We start from the raw sequence: 16,725 nt of genomic DNA, 5'->3' as shown, positions 1-16,725 counted from the left end.
CTCCACTTGTCAAATAAGGCCAGAGACACATGCACCAAAAAAGTCCAAATATGAGGCAAAATATCTAGTATATAAAATAAATGAGGGCATGTCGTGGTTAGCACTGTTGCCTAATAGCAAGAAGGTGCCAGGTTGGAATATGCTGGCCGACAGGCTTGTGGTTTGAACCTTGAACCTTTCTGTGTGAAGTTTGCATGTTCTCCCCGTGCTTGTGTGGGTTTTCTCCGGGTACTCCGGCTTCCTCCCACTGTCCAAAGACATCCAGGTTAGATTAATTGGTGACTCTAAATTGCCCGTAGGTGTGAGTGTGAGTGTGAATGATTGTTTGTGTTAGCCCTTGATTGTCAACCAGTCCAGGGTGTACCCCGCCTCCAGCCCAAAGTCAGCTGGGATTGGTTCCAGCCTCCACGCAACCCTTAAGGATAAGGGGTATAGACAATGGATGGATGGATGGATAAAATGAATGAATAAAAACAAAAAAAAACAAAAATAACAGTGGAAAAAATTGAGGATTCAGAGCTCAACACAGAGATTTTAGGAATTCGACATTACTGAAACTTTTTACTCTCTACATCAAACATTATTTCAGCGCTCTACAGAAGATGTCACAGCAACATGTTTGCAGCCTTTGGTATAGCTGCGGTTTCAAGTCTTGAAGGCTGTGAGTGTGCTGCAACTTTATTACCGTGAGACCACAACTGAACATTTTCAACTCAAAGTTCTTTGTTTCTGTAATGTCTAAAACCAGGTGTGGCAGTGTGGCGGCAGTGTTGAGGTCCTGCCTTGTGCTCGCATCGCCCACATAGAGCGCGCCCATAAACCCTACACTGAGGATCTAACGTCTCATGTGCGGCGAAATGCCCTCAGAGCTGCAGAAGTTTGGATGGATGAGTTTAAAAGTCATGTCTACATGGCCTGGAACATTCCCATGGAGGTGAGCGATCATGTTAATCATGTTTTTCTAACAAGTGCTAGTCTAAGATCATACATATTAAGCTGGTGAGTTGATATAATATCACAAAATGTTATTCACGTATCACATTTGAGTCACAATACAGGTGATTATCTATGTTTGATCAATGCCTACAATATAATTTTGTTCTTTATTTACCAGATATATGTAAAATTTAGTTTTAAATATACAGCACTATGTCCAGCACTACCATGGAGTACTTAAACAGTTATTTTAGGGACGTGTTAGGGGTGTGTAATCATAAACTCATTTAGATTTGACATTTTTTAAGTAAAGATTTCTGTATGGTTTTGGCATTTGGCCTTTAATAGATGCATTAAGGCCACTGATATGCCATCAACAGACTGAATACGTTAGTTTAAGTTATTTGCCATGCATCTTAACCAGTCGGCCACTAAAACTCCTGCAACATTTTCGGATTTTATCTTCACTCTGTATTAATATTAGAGTTTTCTGAACTGCACTTCCTACTAGAGGACCATTTTTCCTGGTCTGTAGTGTCGTCTTGCTGCATTAATCTATGTAATTGAATAGAAAAATATACCCCCAAAACAATTTTTCATAAAGCAGAAATCCATCAAAAGCTCATTCATTCATCATGAAGTTCCCTCAGTTTCCCAGCTGAGATGATTTTTTGTACATTTTCAACACAATCTTCAGAGTGTCCATGTGTCCAATTTTTCAAACGTCAGATGTCAGCTACGAACTGGCCACAGGCTGAATTGACAAATAGGAGAAATGGTGAGACATTACATGTGTGCAGAAGACAAAGAAAACACCTCTGCCTCAGTATCACAAATGAGCATAACACTGTAGGTGTCACTGTGTCTATAACCACAACATCACAGTATGCTTTTTTTGTTATCTGCACAAAGGGCATTTTGTTGCAGCCTTTTGTGTAATAATCCAAAGGGAGTATTCATACACAAGTCCAAGTCAGATGAGAAAACATTATGTACAAACACACAAACATGAATATAGATGATATCAGACGATGCCATCATAAATCTACAGGCAGCTCCATTCTGCAGCCACCTAATCTAAATGTTACGGGGTTGAGTGTCATCTGTTATCAGCTACACTCCTCCCATCGCAGATGTTTAGTTGAATCAGGCCCCTGACACCACCACGAGGCTCAGATGAAATCATTTCTAGTCACTTACAGAATTGCTTGAATTAAATACGTGCCACAGCATAAATAAATATTTGATATGATTCAGTAAAATAATCTTAATTGATGCATTATCAGTTAGCTAATTCAATGCGAAGACCGACAATAACATTTTAAAAGAAAGCTGCCACTTGGGACAAAAAATATTAATAGTAAAGAGAGAAAATATGGAAAAAAAGTTATTTTATTTTTTAAATCACTTCATTTGAAGTTTTCTTATATTATTTGACGTGTTGAATAAAGGTATCTTCATTGTCGACAACTCGTACAGTACAAAGTGTTTCACAGTTTGCAGCATCACCATGAATTTGACTGAATTGGCCCACCATTGGTCGGCCCTATGCTGCGAACAATACTCCACCATTGACCCAAAATTTCACTTAACCACCACTTTTTAAAAAAAAGCCCATGTCATAGGGTTTGTTAAATAACACAAAAGACATAAAGCCACCAGAATCAATAAACCTAAAACAAACAGTCAAAAGACAAAGACACAAATTAATACAAAATCCGCTTCAGGCAGCGGGACCAGGTTTACAAAACAAGAAGCCTCCCCACAAAAGGAGCCTGGAGCTTTTATCCCCTTCCCTTCCTGGACCAGGTGCTCCTCATTCAAGGAATTGGGGCTAATCAGGTGTAGATAACCTGGGTGGAGCGATAGACACAAGAGGAAAAAAGGGACAACAACACTGGCACAAAACATATATGCTACACGCTGTCTTGTGTTTTTTACGGTTGTATTAGTGTTGGATTTCAGTGCTTTCATTAGATATTGATTTTTATTTGATCTCAACGTTGATTCAATAAATTGATGTAAATAATGGGACTATGTTGTCTTATGTTAAATGTAGCATCCCTCAAAGGCAAAGTCAAATGTTTGTTCAATGAAGCTTTTTTTCTTCTCCTGCATAATCAGTTTGAATATGTTAATCCACGTTATGAATAGATGAACATCTGCAGGCAATTCATTCAGTCAATAATGAGGCGTTTAACAGAGTCTGTACTCAAGAAGCATGAAATTTAGCCCCAGCTTTAGCCCCATGAATTAACTACAAAGCAAAATTGTCAGCGTTAATTTACCTCTGAGAGTGTAAAAATCAACACAGTGCCAGTGTTCGTATTAAGTCTGCACACATCTGAGTTCACATTTTGAGTTTTTGAGCACCAGAGAGCCCCGTCAGCAACATTTGCACCCACTTCAGCTTTTGAGTTATTAAAGAGAGGCATCAGTGGTGTTAGATGAGATACAGCGAACATAAGGGCAACTTGCATTGATGGAAGAAGAAGTCAGATCCTTCAGTACCCAAAACACTCTGTAGAAATACTGCATTTCAATTCCTACTTACATAAAAGTACAGAATTATTTGCAGCTGTATGTACTTAAAGTATCAGAAGTGTAAGTCTGCATAATATTTGCCCATATTACTGATACTATACATTTTTATGACATGTGATGTCGCTGTTGTTTCTTTACTTACAGCTTTTATTTCATTGGTTGGTTTAATCTTAAGAATGCATTTTATTGTGCTTTTCCACTAGTAGGTACAGTGACAGTGTTAAAATGAGACTGCTGCTATGTGTGTTTGTGTGATGTGGCAGCTGGAGTAGCTCGGTAGACGTTTTTTTTTTTTTTGTCAGAACAGGAGAAAATCAAAACCCTATAGAAGCTATTCAAATTCACAACAAATGGCTGCACAATGCTCCTCGATGGCCCATTATCTGATTTGCTTCTCCACAAGCCACAGTTAATCAATTTAATGCTTTGTGTGCATCTGTGTGCATCTGTGTGTTTCTGTGCGTGTATGTGTGTGGCTGTGTGCTTAAACCCAGGACTCAGGGATTGATATTGGTGATATCTCTGAGAGGAAGGCTCTGAGGAAGAGGCTGCAGTGTAAGACTTTCCGATGGTACCTGGTCAACATCTACCCTGAGATGAGGATGTACAGCGACACCATCGCATACGGAGTAGTAAGCCGCCGCCGCTGCCTCCTCCTCCTCCCTCCTCCCTCCTCATCCCAAATTCAGTTCAATGTCTGCAAAAGCCAAAACAAGGCTAAACCGTGCCTGAGCAAATCATTTTAATCCCTTGTGTTGAGATCCGGATGGCTGCTGTCAGGAACACAAACACTTCACAAAGAGGAGGTTTGCTGCTGAGACTTTGACTCTCTCCCTCTCACAGAAGTTACTGAAAAATATTTCTCTGTCAGATTAATGTGATGAAATTAGATACACAGATAAATTAACTGACGCTTACTTTAAATATAGATGTAGTATACCCAGCTAGAGGGCTTTTGCAGCACAGTTTTTTTGGTTAGTGAAGCCAGAAAAACAGCCAGCGGGGCATTCTGGCAGTGTTTTTATTTGCCCATTCCTAGTTGTTCTTTATTTCCATGGTCCTCCCACCTCACATCACTGTGGTACTCTCTAATACACAGTGACACACAGGCCGCAATTTTATGGTACCGCTTTTATGTTGTATGTTTTTTTTCTTGAACAAACTGACAAATGGTATAAGCATACAGTGAGGAAATATGCTGTCCTCATTATATTTATGTCAGTGAGTTAGTTGACCTCATTATTCTATATTTGCGACATGCATTTGATGGGCCAGTGAGTCGTGGTGGTTTCAGGAGTCATTACATTCCATAAACTGGCTAGGCTGGAAATTATTTTTGGTGGCAAAAACTTACTTCACATTTCAGAAGAATATGCTTATGGTCTAATTTATTAATCTCTCTTTTATCCTCCTCATCTTGATATAAAAATGAGGGTCACCACAGCTCTGCATCGCTCCGTGTTTACTAAGCCAAGATCCATGTCGGAGCAGTGCAGTCGAATCTGAGGGGTTTTATTTAAATTCGTCTTAAGAGATCAAAACTCCAGCAATACTTTTAGTACACAGAAGAACTTAAATGTCATGTCAGACCAGTGTGTTTTGGCCCTTCATCGGGGTCATCGCAAAACACATTACAAAGAGCATTTAGATAAGACAGATGTGGAGATTTAAGGCAGAAAAAATATAAAAAGGTAGAGAAAGAAAGATATATAAAGGACGACCAAACATATACATCCACACACATATCAGCCAGTGGGGGACCTGCACAGATGGGCTGGGTGTATGGTAATGTGGCTACAGGCCAATCACATTCCCAGATTGGCAGAGAGGTAAGCGGACTGCCCACTAAAGGACAACTCTTGCAACTATGCTAGACCAGTGTGTTTCATTCATAAATACATTACAGAAGCTAAAGACGCTCTAAATGTTGTTCACTGTGACTGTAAGCTAATGTTGTCCCCACAGGTGTCTTTATTTAGTATTTTTTAACTCTCCTGCACAAAACACGTTAAGACCTGAGCAGTTGCACGGGACAATGTGCTCGCCTGTGGATTTACTGATTATCAGATACAAATAGACATCTCCTGAGCCAATGGGGAGCTGAATCATTCCTAGCTGTGTTCTTCTGATCTCACATCTTTACCTAATTCACCTCCCACACAAACCACCATCCCTGGAGCTCCCTGCGGTGCAGTTTGTATCTTGCAATCAGGCAGACCTTTTTTCATGACGCGCATGAATAACCCTCTGGGCCTCAAAGTCTGAGTCACGTTCATCAAGCGTAACAGTTCTCATTTACATTTTTATAAAGCAAGAATGAATTTAAGAGGATTCAGAGTATGATTCAAAATTTTGATGTTTCAACCTGCTAAGGTCTAGCCTCCTCTGTAAATATCCTCTAATATTTATATTCTCTTTATGTGAATGTCAGAAAATATGCTTGACTGATGCTGGCATTAGATGGTTACTGTGGGATATAAATATCTTATAGCCTTTCTCTTTTTCGCCTGTCCACTCACACAATCTTGGCGATGCATTTCATATTGACAGGAAGCACCCAATTTAATGTTTCCCCTATAGAAGCAATAATGTACTGCAGAGCTGAAGAGAGCAGGTGGGAGATACACCATCTTCGCTCTCACTGTGTTTTGTTATCAGATTATGTAATCTGTGGACCGGACATCACACGTGGCCAGGAATTATCTATTTCTATTTTTCATAGTCCATCAAAATTTTAAAACGTCTGCAGTACACAGTGCTGTATTCACCTCACCAAACATTTTCAGCTATCTTTCCTTCATCCAGGTGGTGCCTATGGTTGTTTCCTGTTTCAAAGTCTGTCTTAAAAGCCCCTGCAAACTTCAGATTGTTCTTTAAAATGTTTTATATTTATGGCTGAATAAGCAGCAAGGAAAATAAAGACTGATTTGATTGACAGTTGCCTGGCAACCCACTAACTATCATCACATTTTGCTAAATTTTGATTGGTGTATTGAAGTATGTGACATCACTTTTTTGTTTCCTTTCAGTTTTCTTTATTGCTTTCTCAGTAAAGCATAGTGTGCAGGAGGAGAGTTGTGCATCATGTTTTAATTGTGATGGGTTTTAATTGATGGTCACACCGGTCTGCACCTCACTAGAGGTGTGTTCTCAAAGTTAGAAACATTCATAGTAGCACAAATGCTCACAGGGTCAAAGGGTATCAAAAGTTCATGTGTTTTTTCTCATTGTGAATAATATATCTCAGTTGGTTTGTGCATGCAAATCCACACACACATTACAGATTTGAATCCCAGACAACTCGTATCTTTTCTGCCTTTGTCTTCATGTGTGTGTGACTGTGTGTGTTTGTCTTTATCTGCCAGCTGAAAAACTCTCTGAAGACTGATCTGTGTCTGGACCAGGGGCCCGACAATGACAACGTCCCCATCCTGTATCTCTGTCATGGGATGACACCTCAGGTTAGAGCACTCCCCACCCTACCCTACCTATCTCTCCGTCTCTCTCTCTCATGCAGCGTGTAGCCGGATTTAATATAGCGCCTCCATATTTTATTTCCATCTTGGGTTTTTCTCACTCGATAAAACCTGTTCCATCTCAAGGAAAAATAACTTGCCCTTCCTCTTCTCTCAGATTGGATCAAACTCAGTAGTTTTACCTCATAAAGTAGGATCAGGTTTTCTATTTTCCCCTTTACAGAAACAGGTTTTAAATACATATTAAACTCGTGTCCATTTTTCATACACCTCCATTTAAGGGTGACATGTCCCAAATGAATCCAGCTGAGAATAAAATGCCATGTTATTGACAAAACATAAAATAAAACCCTATTTTTTGATTAAATTAGATTGTGCCTGTACCTCCAATAAACAGTTTCAGATTCAGTCTGATAGACAGAAGGGAGGTTTATTTCAACCACTTGCGTACTATATGTGTTTTCCATCAGTCGATGTCTTTAAAACCACATCTTTGGAGAACTTGTTCAGGATATATTTCAGCCCAAATAGGAGTTTAAGTTTTAGTTTAAGTGCCTTCAAATGTTAGCACAGCTTGATTATCATTTACTTTCTCCAGCCTCTTCCAGCTCTTATCGATCCCTCCATCCCATTATGTCTGAGCAGATTGTTTTTACAGATAGTTTAACCTTGCTGTGACAGCTGAAAACTTGCCTTATAGAGTGGGGCTTGATCTGACATTAGCCCTCTCAATTGAATGAATCTATTGGACATTTCACACTCAGTACGCCTGTATTGATATTTACAGCACAGTGCAAATGAAAACACGCTCAGGAGAAATCTGAATAATCTTGTTTAATCTTAGTAACACTTTCTTTAAAAAAAAAAAAAGTTTATTTCTACGGCTCTTTCTGAGACCTAGATACCTTTAAAACTTGATAATTATAAATCTTTTATATGCTAAAAATCTCTTGTAAATCCAGGCATATCAAACAAAGGATTGGAGTAGCACCAGCGTTCCTAATGAGATTAGGGATCTCCTCTGCAAGACAAATCCAGTCTGCTCTATTTTTATGTTTCAGTGTTACATCATCAAGAGGAATTAGTCCCTGGATTGCCTCTATAATGATAAATGTGCATAGGCTGCTGTGAATGTTTGCTGTAATCAGTCAAAATGTGCCACTGTAACTAACACTTTGCTTTGGGAGAGCTAGACGTTGTATCTGAGGTCCTGCAGTAAATGCAGTACATTACACACTAAAAGTAAATTGCGCAGGCACACATGAAAAGAACCTGGGTATTACAAAGCTTACAATCTAACGCGTGACTGCCATTACAAGCACATGTCAGCAAATATACTGTACAGCACTTCAGCTCCAGCCTGTAATAAAACATGCCGACATAAAAGAAGGGTCTGTGACACTGGAGAAACTAGCATGAGCAGCTAGATTTTGGAAGCACTGAGTTAAAAATATCCCACCCTACCTCTGTGACTCAGTGGTAGAGAGGGAGAGTGGTAGAGTGGGTGGAAGATCAGTCGTCCGATCCAGTCCGCATGTCAAAGTGTCCTTTGGTAAGACACGGAACCCCAAATTGCTCCTGAAGCACAGCTTCACTGTGCGAGTGTGTGAATGTTCGCTCCATAGTTCCTTCGCTCCTCCTGATTGCAGGGTTGGCAGCCTCCCATCAGTGTATGAATGGTGTGAGAATGGGGGAATGTGAATGCTTTGAGCGGTCGAAAAGACTGGTAAGACCATTACCGCCACCATTTACCATTCCCCTCTCTTCAGGCTTCCCTCCAAAGAAACTCTCCCACAACACATGAACACGCACTGATTGACTATGAGCTGGCACGGCTCTGCTGCCTAGCCTTTTCTGTAGACACCGCTGACTGACTGACAGTCTCTCGTTGCTCAGTCTGTCAAATAAACAACTCTGTTAAATGTCACAATCATATTAACACAAGTCGTCAAGAACGTTAATGTTACCTTTAGCTCACAGCCTCTGTTCACTCAATTGAGAGGGTTTGCTTTGTGCTAACAGACTAGCTCACTAAACAACAATCTATCATGGTGCACAAATTTAAGAGGCTGTTAGGAAAATTTGAGCAATTGCTTTAAAAAATGCTTCTAAAATGAGTTGCATAACCTGCCTTCAAGCACAGCAACAATAGAAGCCACGGCCACATTCAGCCTGGCTCTAGAAATGAGCAGCACAAATAAAATAGTCCCTGTCGTCAGGCTGCTTAACGCCTGGTGTGAATTAGGGAGGAGGCTGTTTTGGCGCGATCAGACATATAGGATTAAAGCAAGAGAAAGATAAGAGTAAAAGTAAAACAAGCTGCAGAATAAGTAAACTTGGCGCTGATTTTCTTTTCATTTTATTTTCAATAAAAGAAAATATCATGGGGTGCTTTGGCAGCTAATGGGCTGAGTCAGAGACAATATTCATCTCAGTCTTACTTTTGAAATGTATAGACTGAAGCTGAAAAAAGTTGTCTGCTGTTAAATTCTGCTCTCTATCCAATTTAATGAATGTCCTTTATTCAAAATTCTTAACGAAAAGCACATTATCACCAAACTGTGTGCAAAATATCAAAAGTAAAAGTACTCCTCATCAGTCAGGGTCCCCCTGATGAATTATTGTATGACAATATTAGATTGTCCATACTGGTGATAGTAATATTTTGCTGTTGTAGCCGGTGCAGGTGGAGCTAATTTTAACTATTTTATGCAATAATTTAGAAACTAGAGTCCAGCCAACCCAGAGGTTGGCCACAAATAAAGGGCCTTGACTTGTTGTGAGAGTATCAGTCAATTAATTACTTAATTAATGGAATGGGAAAGAAGAAAAACATACATTTGTCTTTATTTTTTTATTTTTTCTTGGCTTTAGACTAATCTTTGATTTTTGATTTTTAAATGAAATATTATATAATCATACGTCTTTGGGCTGAGAACATCTGAAGGGGTCATAGATAAATAGATTGAGTACTTCCCACGTGTAAGATGTAAAAATAAGCAATTTTGTATCATCATTTACAGTATATCCTTGTTTATCACTCTGTGTGCACTACATTAAAATAAAGCTAGCGTTACCCCAACAGACTCCGTCCCTCACTCTGTAAACACTCATTCTCTCTTCCCTCTCTCTCTCATGCTAATACCACCGAGCCTTTTTCTTTTTGAATAAAGAACATGCTTCTCCTGCTTTATTCCTTCAAGTGATTTTCAGCTTTTGTTATCTGAATAAGGGCAAACAACTGCTCTTTTTTCAAGAGAGGTTTGGAAGTGTTCCATCAGAGAGGGCACAATTATTTGGGTTTTCTCCCCATTCCTGAATTAATAATGAGTTTCTTTAGTGCCTTGTCTTTCCTCATCCTCCATTCAGTCAGGATAGCTGTATAAATATGCATATTTAGTGTATGTAAATCCACCTCATAGATGTCTCTTTCATACCCAAAGACAACCATAGAGCAAGCCTCATTTGCTGCATAGTTAATTACTGGTTTGGTCATATAGAGCTCTGGAAGGGCCATTATCTAAATGTCAGCCCCAGAAGTCTGAACGTACAGTACATGTTATTCAAAGCAGGATGTGGTGTTCTCTTGCAGAATGTGTACTACACCAGTACTCAGCAGCTTCACGTCGGGCTCCTCAGTCCCACTGTTGACGACGACGATAACAAGTGCCTGGTGGATGTGAATAGCAGACCGCGCCTCATGGAGTGCAGCTATGCAGCAGCCAAACGCATGAAGCTCCACTGGCTCTTCACTCAGGTGACAACCAGTGACACAGCTCCCATACATAGTCACAAAACACAAGGTTAACATTCAGCTCGCTCCGTTCATATTCTGCCTCAGTGAAAGTGATATGTTGTATGTGGCAGGAAAACCAACTGTGTGGGAAGCTTTTAATCAAGCAAGTGGTTTAACTCACTGTTTGACCAGAGTTCCTATCAAAGTCACTGAATCCTAATGCTTGTCTTTCTTCATTAGAGGCTCCATGCTTGCAAACTGTGTTTTTAAAAAAGAACAAGCAGCCACCTCACAAAATGCCCCATGACAGTGGGTGAATTGGATTTACTGCATGCTTAAATTTGCGCTCAAAAGACCTCATATTGTTGTCTGCTATGCTGTCAGTTCAGTGTTAATTAAAGATTTTGTTTCTCTTTCAGCCAAATGTGCATAAAATCCCAAATTTGTTTCATATTAGATGCTTGTTATAACAAGTAAAATATTCTTTTGACTGTGTCACCTCTGGACAGCAGCTACAGGTGTGTGTCTGTTCGGTTTTACAGCATAATGGCCGCAAAGCATGAAAATGTTTTATATGCTTGAACTCATACGTCACATATCCTCAAACTAAACTTTAAGTGGTTATTTTAGTTAACCTTATATAATTTAGTATGTAGGATGGAGACATATCAGCAAGGCAGGAGCATATCACGTCTCTGAAACACAGCATCAATTATTGACACAGTGTTGACTGCACATGTGCAAAGTGTCAAGCTCAAACAGAAATAGATTTGCTTGATGCAGCCATAGTAACTTTGGGGAATGGAGCATTGTACAAATTAGAGGAAGAGCTTTTTTTTCTAATGTCATTCAACTTTTGCACCATTCTGCAGAAAACCTGATTAACTAAACACTTTCTTAATCTCTTCCCAGTAAAATGTGCAAAAATTGCCTCTCTTCCCTCATTCACAGTAAGGACCAAAATATACTTGCATGTAAAGACTAGTCAGGTGCTGATTTTTCTGATTAGAAAACATTCACAAGCAAAGCATGTTCAGTGGGTGAGACTTCTGTGTTTCATTTTGCTTGTGTGATTTGTGGATGTGTGTGGGTGATGCCTTTTTATTTTTTTTGTAACAAATGCCTATTGTTCTCTATATAGCATATAGTGGATTTTAATGTAAATGCTAACAAACCATAGCATCGTTAATCAACCTTCCCACATGCTATATGCTCACATATACATTCATTAGCCAACTCCTGGGGGCTGTTTTAAGAAGCAGCACCACTACTAGCATTGTCTGAGTGAAACCCAGAGCAGCTTTTATCAGTTAATGCTCCAGATTTGAAGGGATTCTGGGTTTTACGTTGGTCTCGTTCCACACTCACATCATCGTTTTGTTCAGCGATTCAAATAGGGCTGTTGTGCTGTTTCCTCTGGTTCAAGAAGCAATCAGCCAATCATAGCTTTGTACGCAGGATTAAGAATAGGCGTGTCATCCTTTTGCACCAGAAGAGCCAAAAAATAGCTAAATATATAAAATGAGAAGGAAACGGACTTTATGAATTCCTTCTCCAGAAATGTATGGGACGAATATATCTGTTCCTGCTTGTTAGTTAAGGCAAAGCAAAATAACTTCCACCCCAAAACCGTAAGTGAAACAAAATAACAATTCAGTCTAATTATTGGGGCTACTTTTGGACAAGTTACCAAGACAACTCAGTTAATCCCATTCTTGGAGCAGGCCCCTGCTCTGAATCAAGCGTTTTCAAAATGCGAGAGATGATCCCATCTCCGAGAAGAGCTTAAACAGGTGGTTTAACACATTTGTTTGTACGCCTTGTTAGGCTCAGACGTGCTCCTGCAGTGCTCACATCCAGGATTTGATTCAGAATTTGAAAACAAGGGTTGCAGCGCTTGTGTCTGCATCAATAATTATTTTCTTCATCTCATTCATGAGTGTTTCTTAATTTGGGGTACTGTTCTCTACTGGGCCTTTTTCACATTCTCAGCTCCCATCAGAACTTCACACTGACTGAGCTTTATGGTTCATTGTTGACCTTGCAAACAGCAGCTCTACAAAATAATGTCCGACTTGTTGAATTTGTTGTTTCCCAAAGCTTTCAGCCACAACGTGCAGCCTTCCTCAGCAAATTGAGATGAATGTTCTCACATTAAATATAACTTTTTATTTCTGTCTTTCCTGTCTGTCTAGTCTTTTTTATTTCTGCAGTTCAGAACTCATCTGAAAAGCTGGTGGTACCCAGAGTGGGGACTCAATAACATAGGATCTGAGACAAATCCACTTAGGTTTCAGTTTTCACTGCTTTTTATGGGCTGGCTCAGGACAGCACCACACAGTGGTCTATAAATGCCCAGTTTTAGCCATTATTACCAATCTGTCATCTATAAAAAAATGTCTCTGGGACTTCACACACAGGCCAAACTCTTTTGGAAATACAGAAAGAATAATTTAGTTTGCAATCTGTACAACCTGTCCAATCCTTTGGTCTCTCACCCCCACATCCCTCTGCATTCCTCTCATAATATTGGAAAGAGCTCTCCCCTCACATCTCTCTCCACACTGTATTGACGGCCTTCTCTTCAGTCACTTGCCCTTGGTCTGCTGTGACAATATAATGAGAAAATCCTGCCCCATTTCATCAGGACATGCTGGAATATTTTTCCTGAGCTAATGTGCTCACTCTGCTCAGACTGTGCCAACAGCTGTCATATCAAACTTTGTAAATTGTTGGACTTTACTTTTTCTCTTTGTACTAATGGTTTTGCTCTTCCTCCAGGTGTATTTCTCACCCGCCAATAAATTAAATCATTGATTTAAGCAAGATTGTGATGGCTCTGAAGCTTGATAGATTTTCGTGTCCCTCATGCTTTTGTTTCAATTTCTCTTCCCCCTCAATAGCAGATGTTTTGTATTTGTGTCTTGTTTTCCTCATTTGATTCTTTTCATCCGGTGTATTCTCTCAACATCTTGGCCTTGCTCGAGAGAAAGCTACTGACTGGCAATTGCATTGTTGTTTTTGCCTTGAAACCGTGATGATGTTATCTGCTCAATGAGGACGATGGTGTGTATCAGCCAAAACACCCAAAGCTCAGAGCACTTTAGCTGCTCACATCCGTATCCATTCAAAGCATTGTGGGTTTAAAGGAGGGAAGTTATATTGTGCACACAAATTGTTCTTCCCAAGCCCGGCAATTTTAACCAGCCTGCTTTTATCTTTTCAGGGAGGATCCATTCAGAACAGGAAATCAAAGCGATGCCTAGAGCTTGTAGCGAGCAGTGACAATGAGTTCGGCTACCAACTGGCTCTGCAGAAATGCACTGGACAGAAATGGTTCATCACAAACGTGCTGTTTAGCAACTCCTTATGATCGACTGCTGAGTGGAAAACTGGAGTGAATAGCACACCGGACTGGATGGAGTTTCTTCTTATACATACGCACATATGTATAAATCTGTGCACGTGTGTGTGTGTGTGAAAGGATAAGAAGCAGGAGTCCGTCAGAAGAGCGCCGCATGGTTGAACACGATAATTTTGAGCACCACGATGTCCTGTGATGAGCAGCTGACATCACAACGTAAATGTTAAACATTTTATTTTGCCTACAGGATCAGCCATAGTTGGCCAATATTTTGCAGATTTGACAAGGTAGTATATTTGGTATATTTTGTGGTAAATACAGTACAGTCAGATTTTCGTTGACTTAAGAAGATGTAATGGGTCCAATATGTTTTTGTACTGTTCATAATTGCTACTGTGTAGCAAGCTCTCCCTGTCCCTCTGTAATTATTTTATTTTAGTGTCTCAGGTTTGTGGGTTTATTATGCGATTCAGCTGTTGAGTTGTGGGAAAATGTTGGAATAAATCAGAAAATGATAGATTATTTTCTAAGTGTTAATATTTCAAATATTTGTAATATGTAACTGTAAAATAACCAATGTAAACTACTGAGTGCAAGTGCCTTTTTTTCTTTTGTTGTTAAAGGCACAATCAGTGATTCAAAACTTAAGAAAAACAGTTGCCCTTTCATTGAAATTAAAAGGACTGGAATCTACCATCAGTCCCAAACAGATTTTTGATTGTCAAGAATTTCTCTTGTTACGGTGGCCCTGAGAGTTCAATGCACTTCAACTAAAGAAAACACATACAAATAGAAAAAGTATAAGCAAATATAGGAAACCAACCACAACCAACCAAGCACAGAAAACACAGTCAATTAGGAAACAAAAATGCTGCAAGTTTCAGACAGCATGAACATTATCTATCTGCATTTATTTTCTTCAACACATTGCAACATGTTGAGCTGTCAGAGCCACCATAGATTTGGTCTTTAAAAGGGATTTTTGCTTTTTTTGTCCAATACAAGTTAATGGACAAGCACACACACGCACAGCATTTAGAAAATACAGAGTCATGGAAGTGATGTTGTCAGTTTGTAATGACAAATGCAGGGACAGAAGCTGAGAAACGGGGCTGCTATCTGCTCTGACTGTGCACCTGGGGAGGAGACGAGTGGCACAGCCTGTTTTCAACATGCCAGTCCTCATTACCATCCACATTCAAGCAGAGCTTGGCAAACCATGGCATTAAATATACATGGAAACCCACTTTCATCAAAAGGACCTCCCTCACTAACACATCTTAATATATGCAATAAGAGCGCCTCTGCATGCTCAAACTTTTGAATGAAAGAAATTCAACAAAACAGTTTTCCCATGCTCATTACTTACATCCTCTTTTAGTTGACCCCTCATCCTGATTTCCTGCTGGTGCACTTTCCAAACATTACTTTCATCTTTAAAATGACTGTAGATAGGGAATCTGTGTATGTACATTTGCTTAATATTCTATCATCATACATACATTTATCACCCTTGTTGATTTAGCATATCATCTTGTGCCACAAAATAACTTTTTTTTAGGTTGGTAGAAAGTACACTGCAGAGAATTAAATTCCCTGTGAATCAAAAGTAAAATATACATCCAATTGAGCTGTGTCTTACAGAGCATCAGTCACGTACAGTATCACAGAAAAGTGCTGGCCTGATTTTGATGAAGCAGGGGTTAGCAGGTTTCCCTTTGAGATCTAGCATTTCCTAATTGCAGTCATTTGCCTTGCTATGGAAATTAGATACTGTCTTTTAACAGGAACATCTTCTGCTTCTCTGGAGAAAATTGTATTCATATGAGCAATCCGTAACAGGAGACAGGTGCTTTTTATGAAGAGAACTTCCTCAATTCAAATTTTCCAGAAATATAATGATCTGATTGTTCCTTGTATATAAAAAAAATGTAGTAACCAAATGGAGCAAAAGGGCAACGTGTATAATTTTTGGGAAGTATGATGGTTACTGTTGGTTGTAAAGAATCACTCTCTGGCTGGAAATGTGTCCAAGAATGTATTACTCACTGATTCCCAACAGTGTTGTGATTGTCCTTGTTTAACTGTTTTGGCTTTGCTACACTAAGTGCAGAGAGCTCCAGCTTTAGTTTAATTATCTTGGACATTTGGGATATCAGTAAGATACTTGCTGGATACCAATACCATGACAATAATGTAAGTACAAGGGATAAAGACAAGAGTTAAAGAGGTAACAACATTGTGTTTAAATTACTATGCACCTGTGTAATAATCAACCACGTAATCAATTTGTAAGTTCTGATTTTAGGCAGATTTTGTTGTTGCAGGGCAGAGCCAGGCTAGCTGTTTCACATGTATCACACGTGCCTAGCTAAACTAACTGGTATTGGCCTCATATTTACCATACGGACATGAGATGGTATCAGTCTTCTCATCTCACCCTCCACAAGAAAGGCAAATAAGCGTATTACCCTAAATGTCAAACTATTCCTTAAAATAAAATCAAAGTAACCCCCCCCCCCCCCTCATCTCTCCCTGTATTGCTATAGCTCTCTCTCTATCTCTATAATTCATCTTCTTGCTTCTTGTGGGAGAAGGCTCTGAGAGGAAAACCCATCATGCCTTGTCATTATTTTCTGCCCCCGACACAGAGACATAAAACATTGAGG

The 16,725-nt window shown here is 39.5% G+C and overlaps 1 protein-coding gene across 1 annotated transcript in view; it reads left to right on the top strand.

Moving 5' to 3' along the window:
• galnt18b (UDP-N-acetyl-alpha-D-galactosamine:polypeptide N-acetylgalactosaminyltransferase 18b) overlaps positions 1 to 14,065 on the top strand; it is a 71,879-nt gene extending 57,814 nt beyond the window's left edge. The window contains exons 7-11 of the mRNA XM_070829426.1: positions 749 to 934; positions 3,975 to 4,112; positions 6,846 to 6,941; positions 10,549 to 10,713; positions 13,919 to 14,065. Coding sequence (XP_070685527.1) covers positions 749 to 934; positions 3,975 to 4,112; positions 6,846 to 6,941; positions 10,549 to 10,713; positions 13,919 to 14,065 — 732 coding nt within the window. The remainder of the gene's footprint in view (positions 1 to 748; positions 935 to 3,974; positions 4,113 to 6,845; positions 6,942 to 10,548; positions 10,714 to 13,918) is intronic.
• The last annotated feature ends 2,660 nt before the right edge of the window (positions 14,066 to 16,725 follow it).

Source organism: Pempheris klunzingeri, chromosome 1 (assembly GCF_042242105.1).
Source record: "Pempheris klunzingeri isolate RE-2024b chromosome 1, fPemKlu1.hap1, whole genome shotgun sequence".
NCBI lineage: Eukaryota > Metazoa > Chordata > Actinopteri > Acropomatiformes > Pempheridae > Pempheris > Pempheris klunzingeri.
The sequence above is the reverse complement of the archived record's forward strand: the minus strand, read 5'-3'. Positions and strand labels throughout refer to the sequence as shown.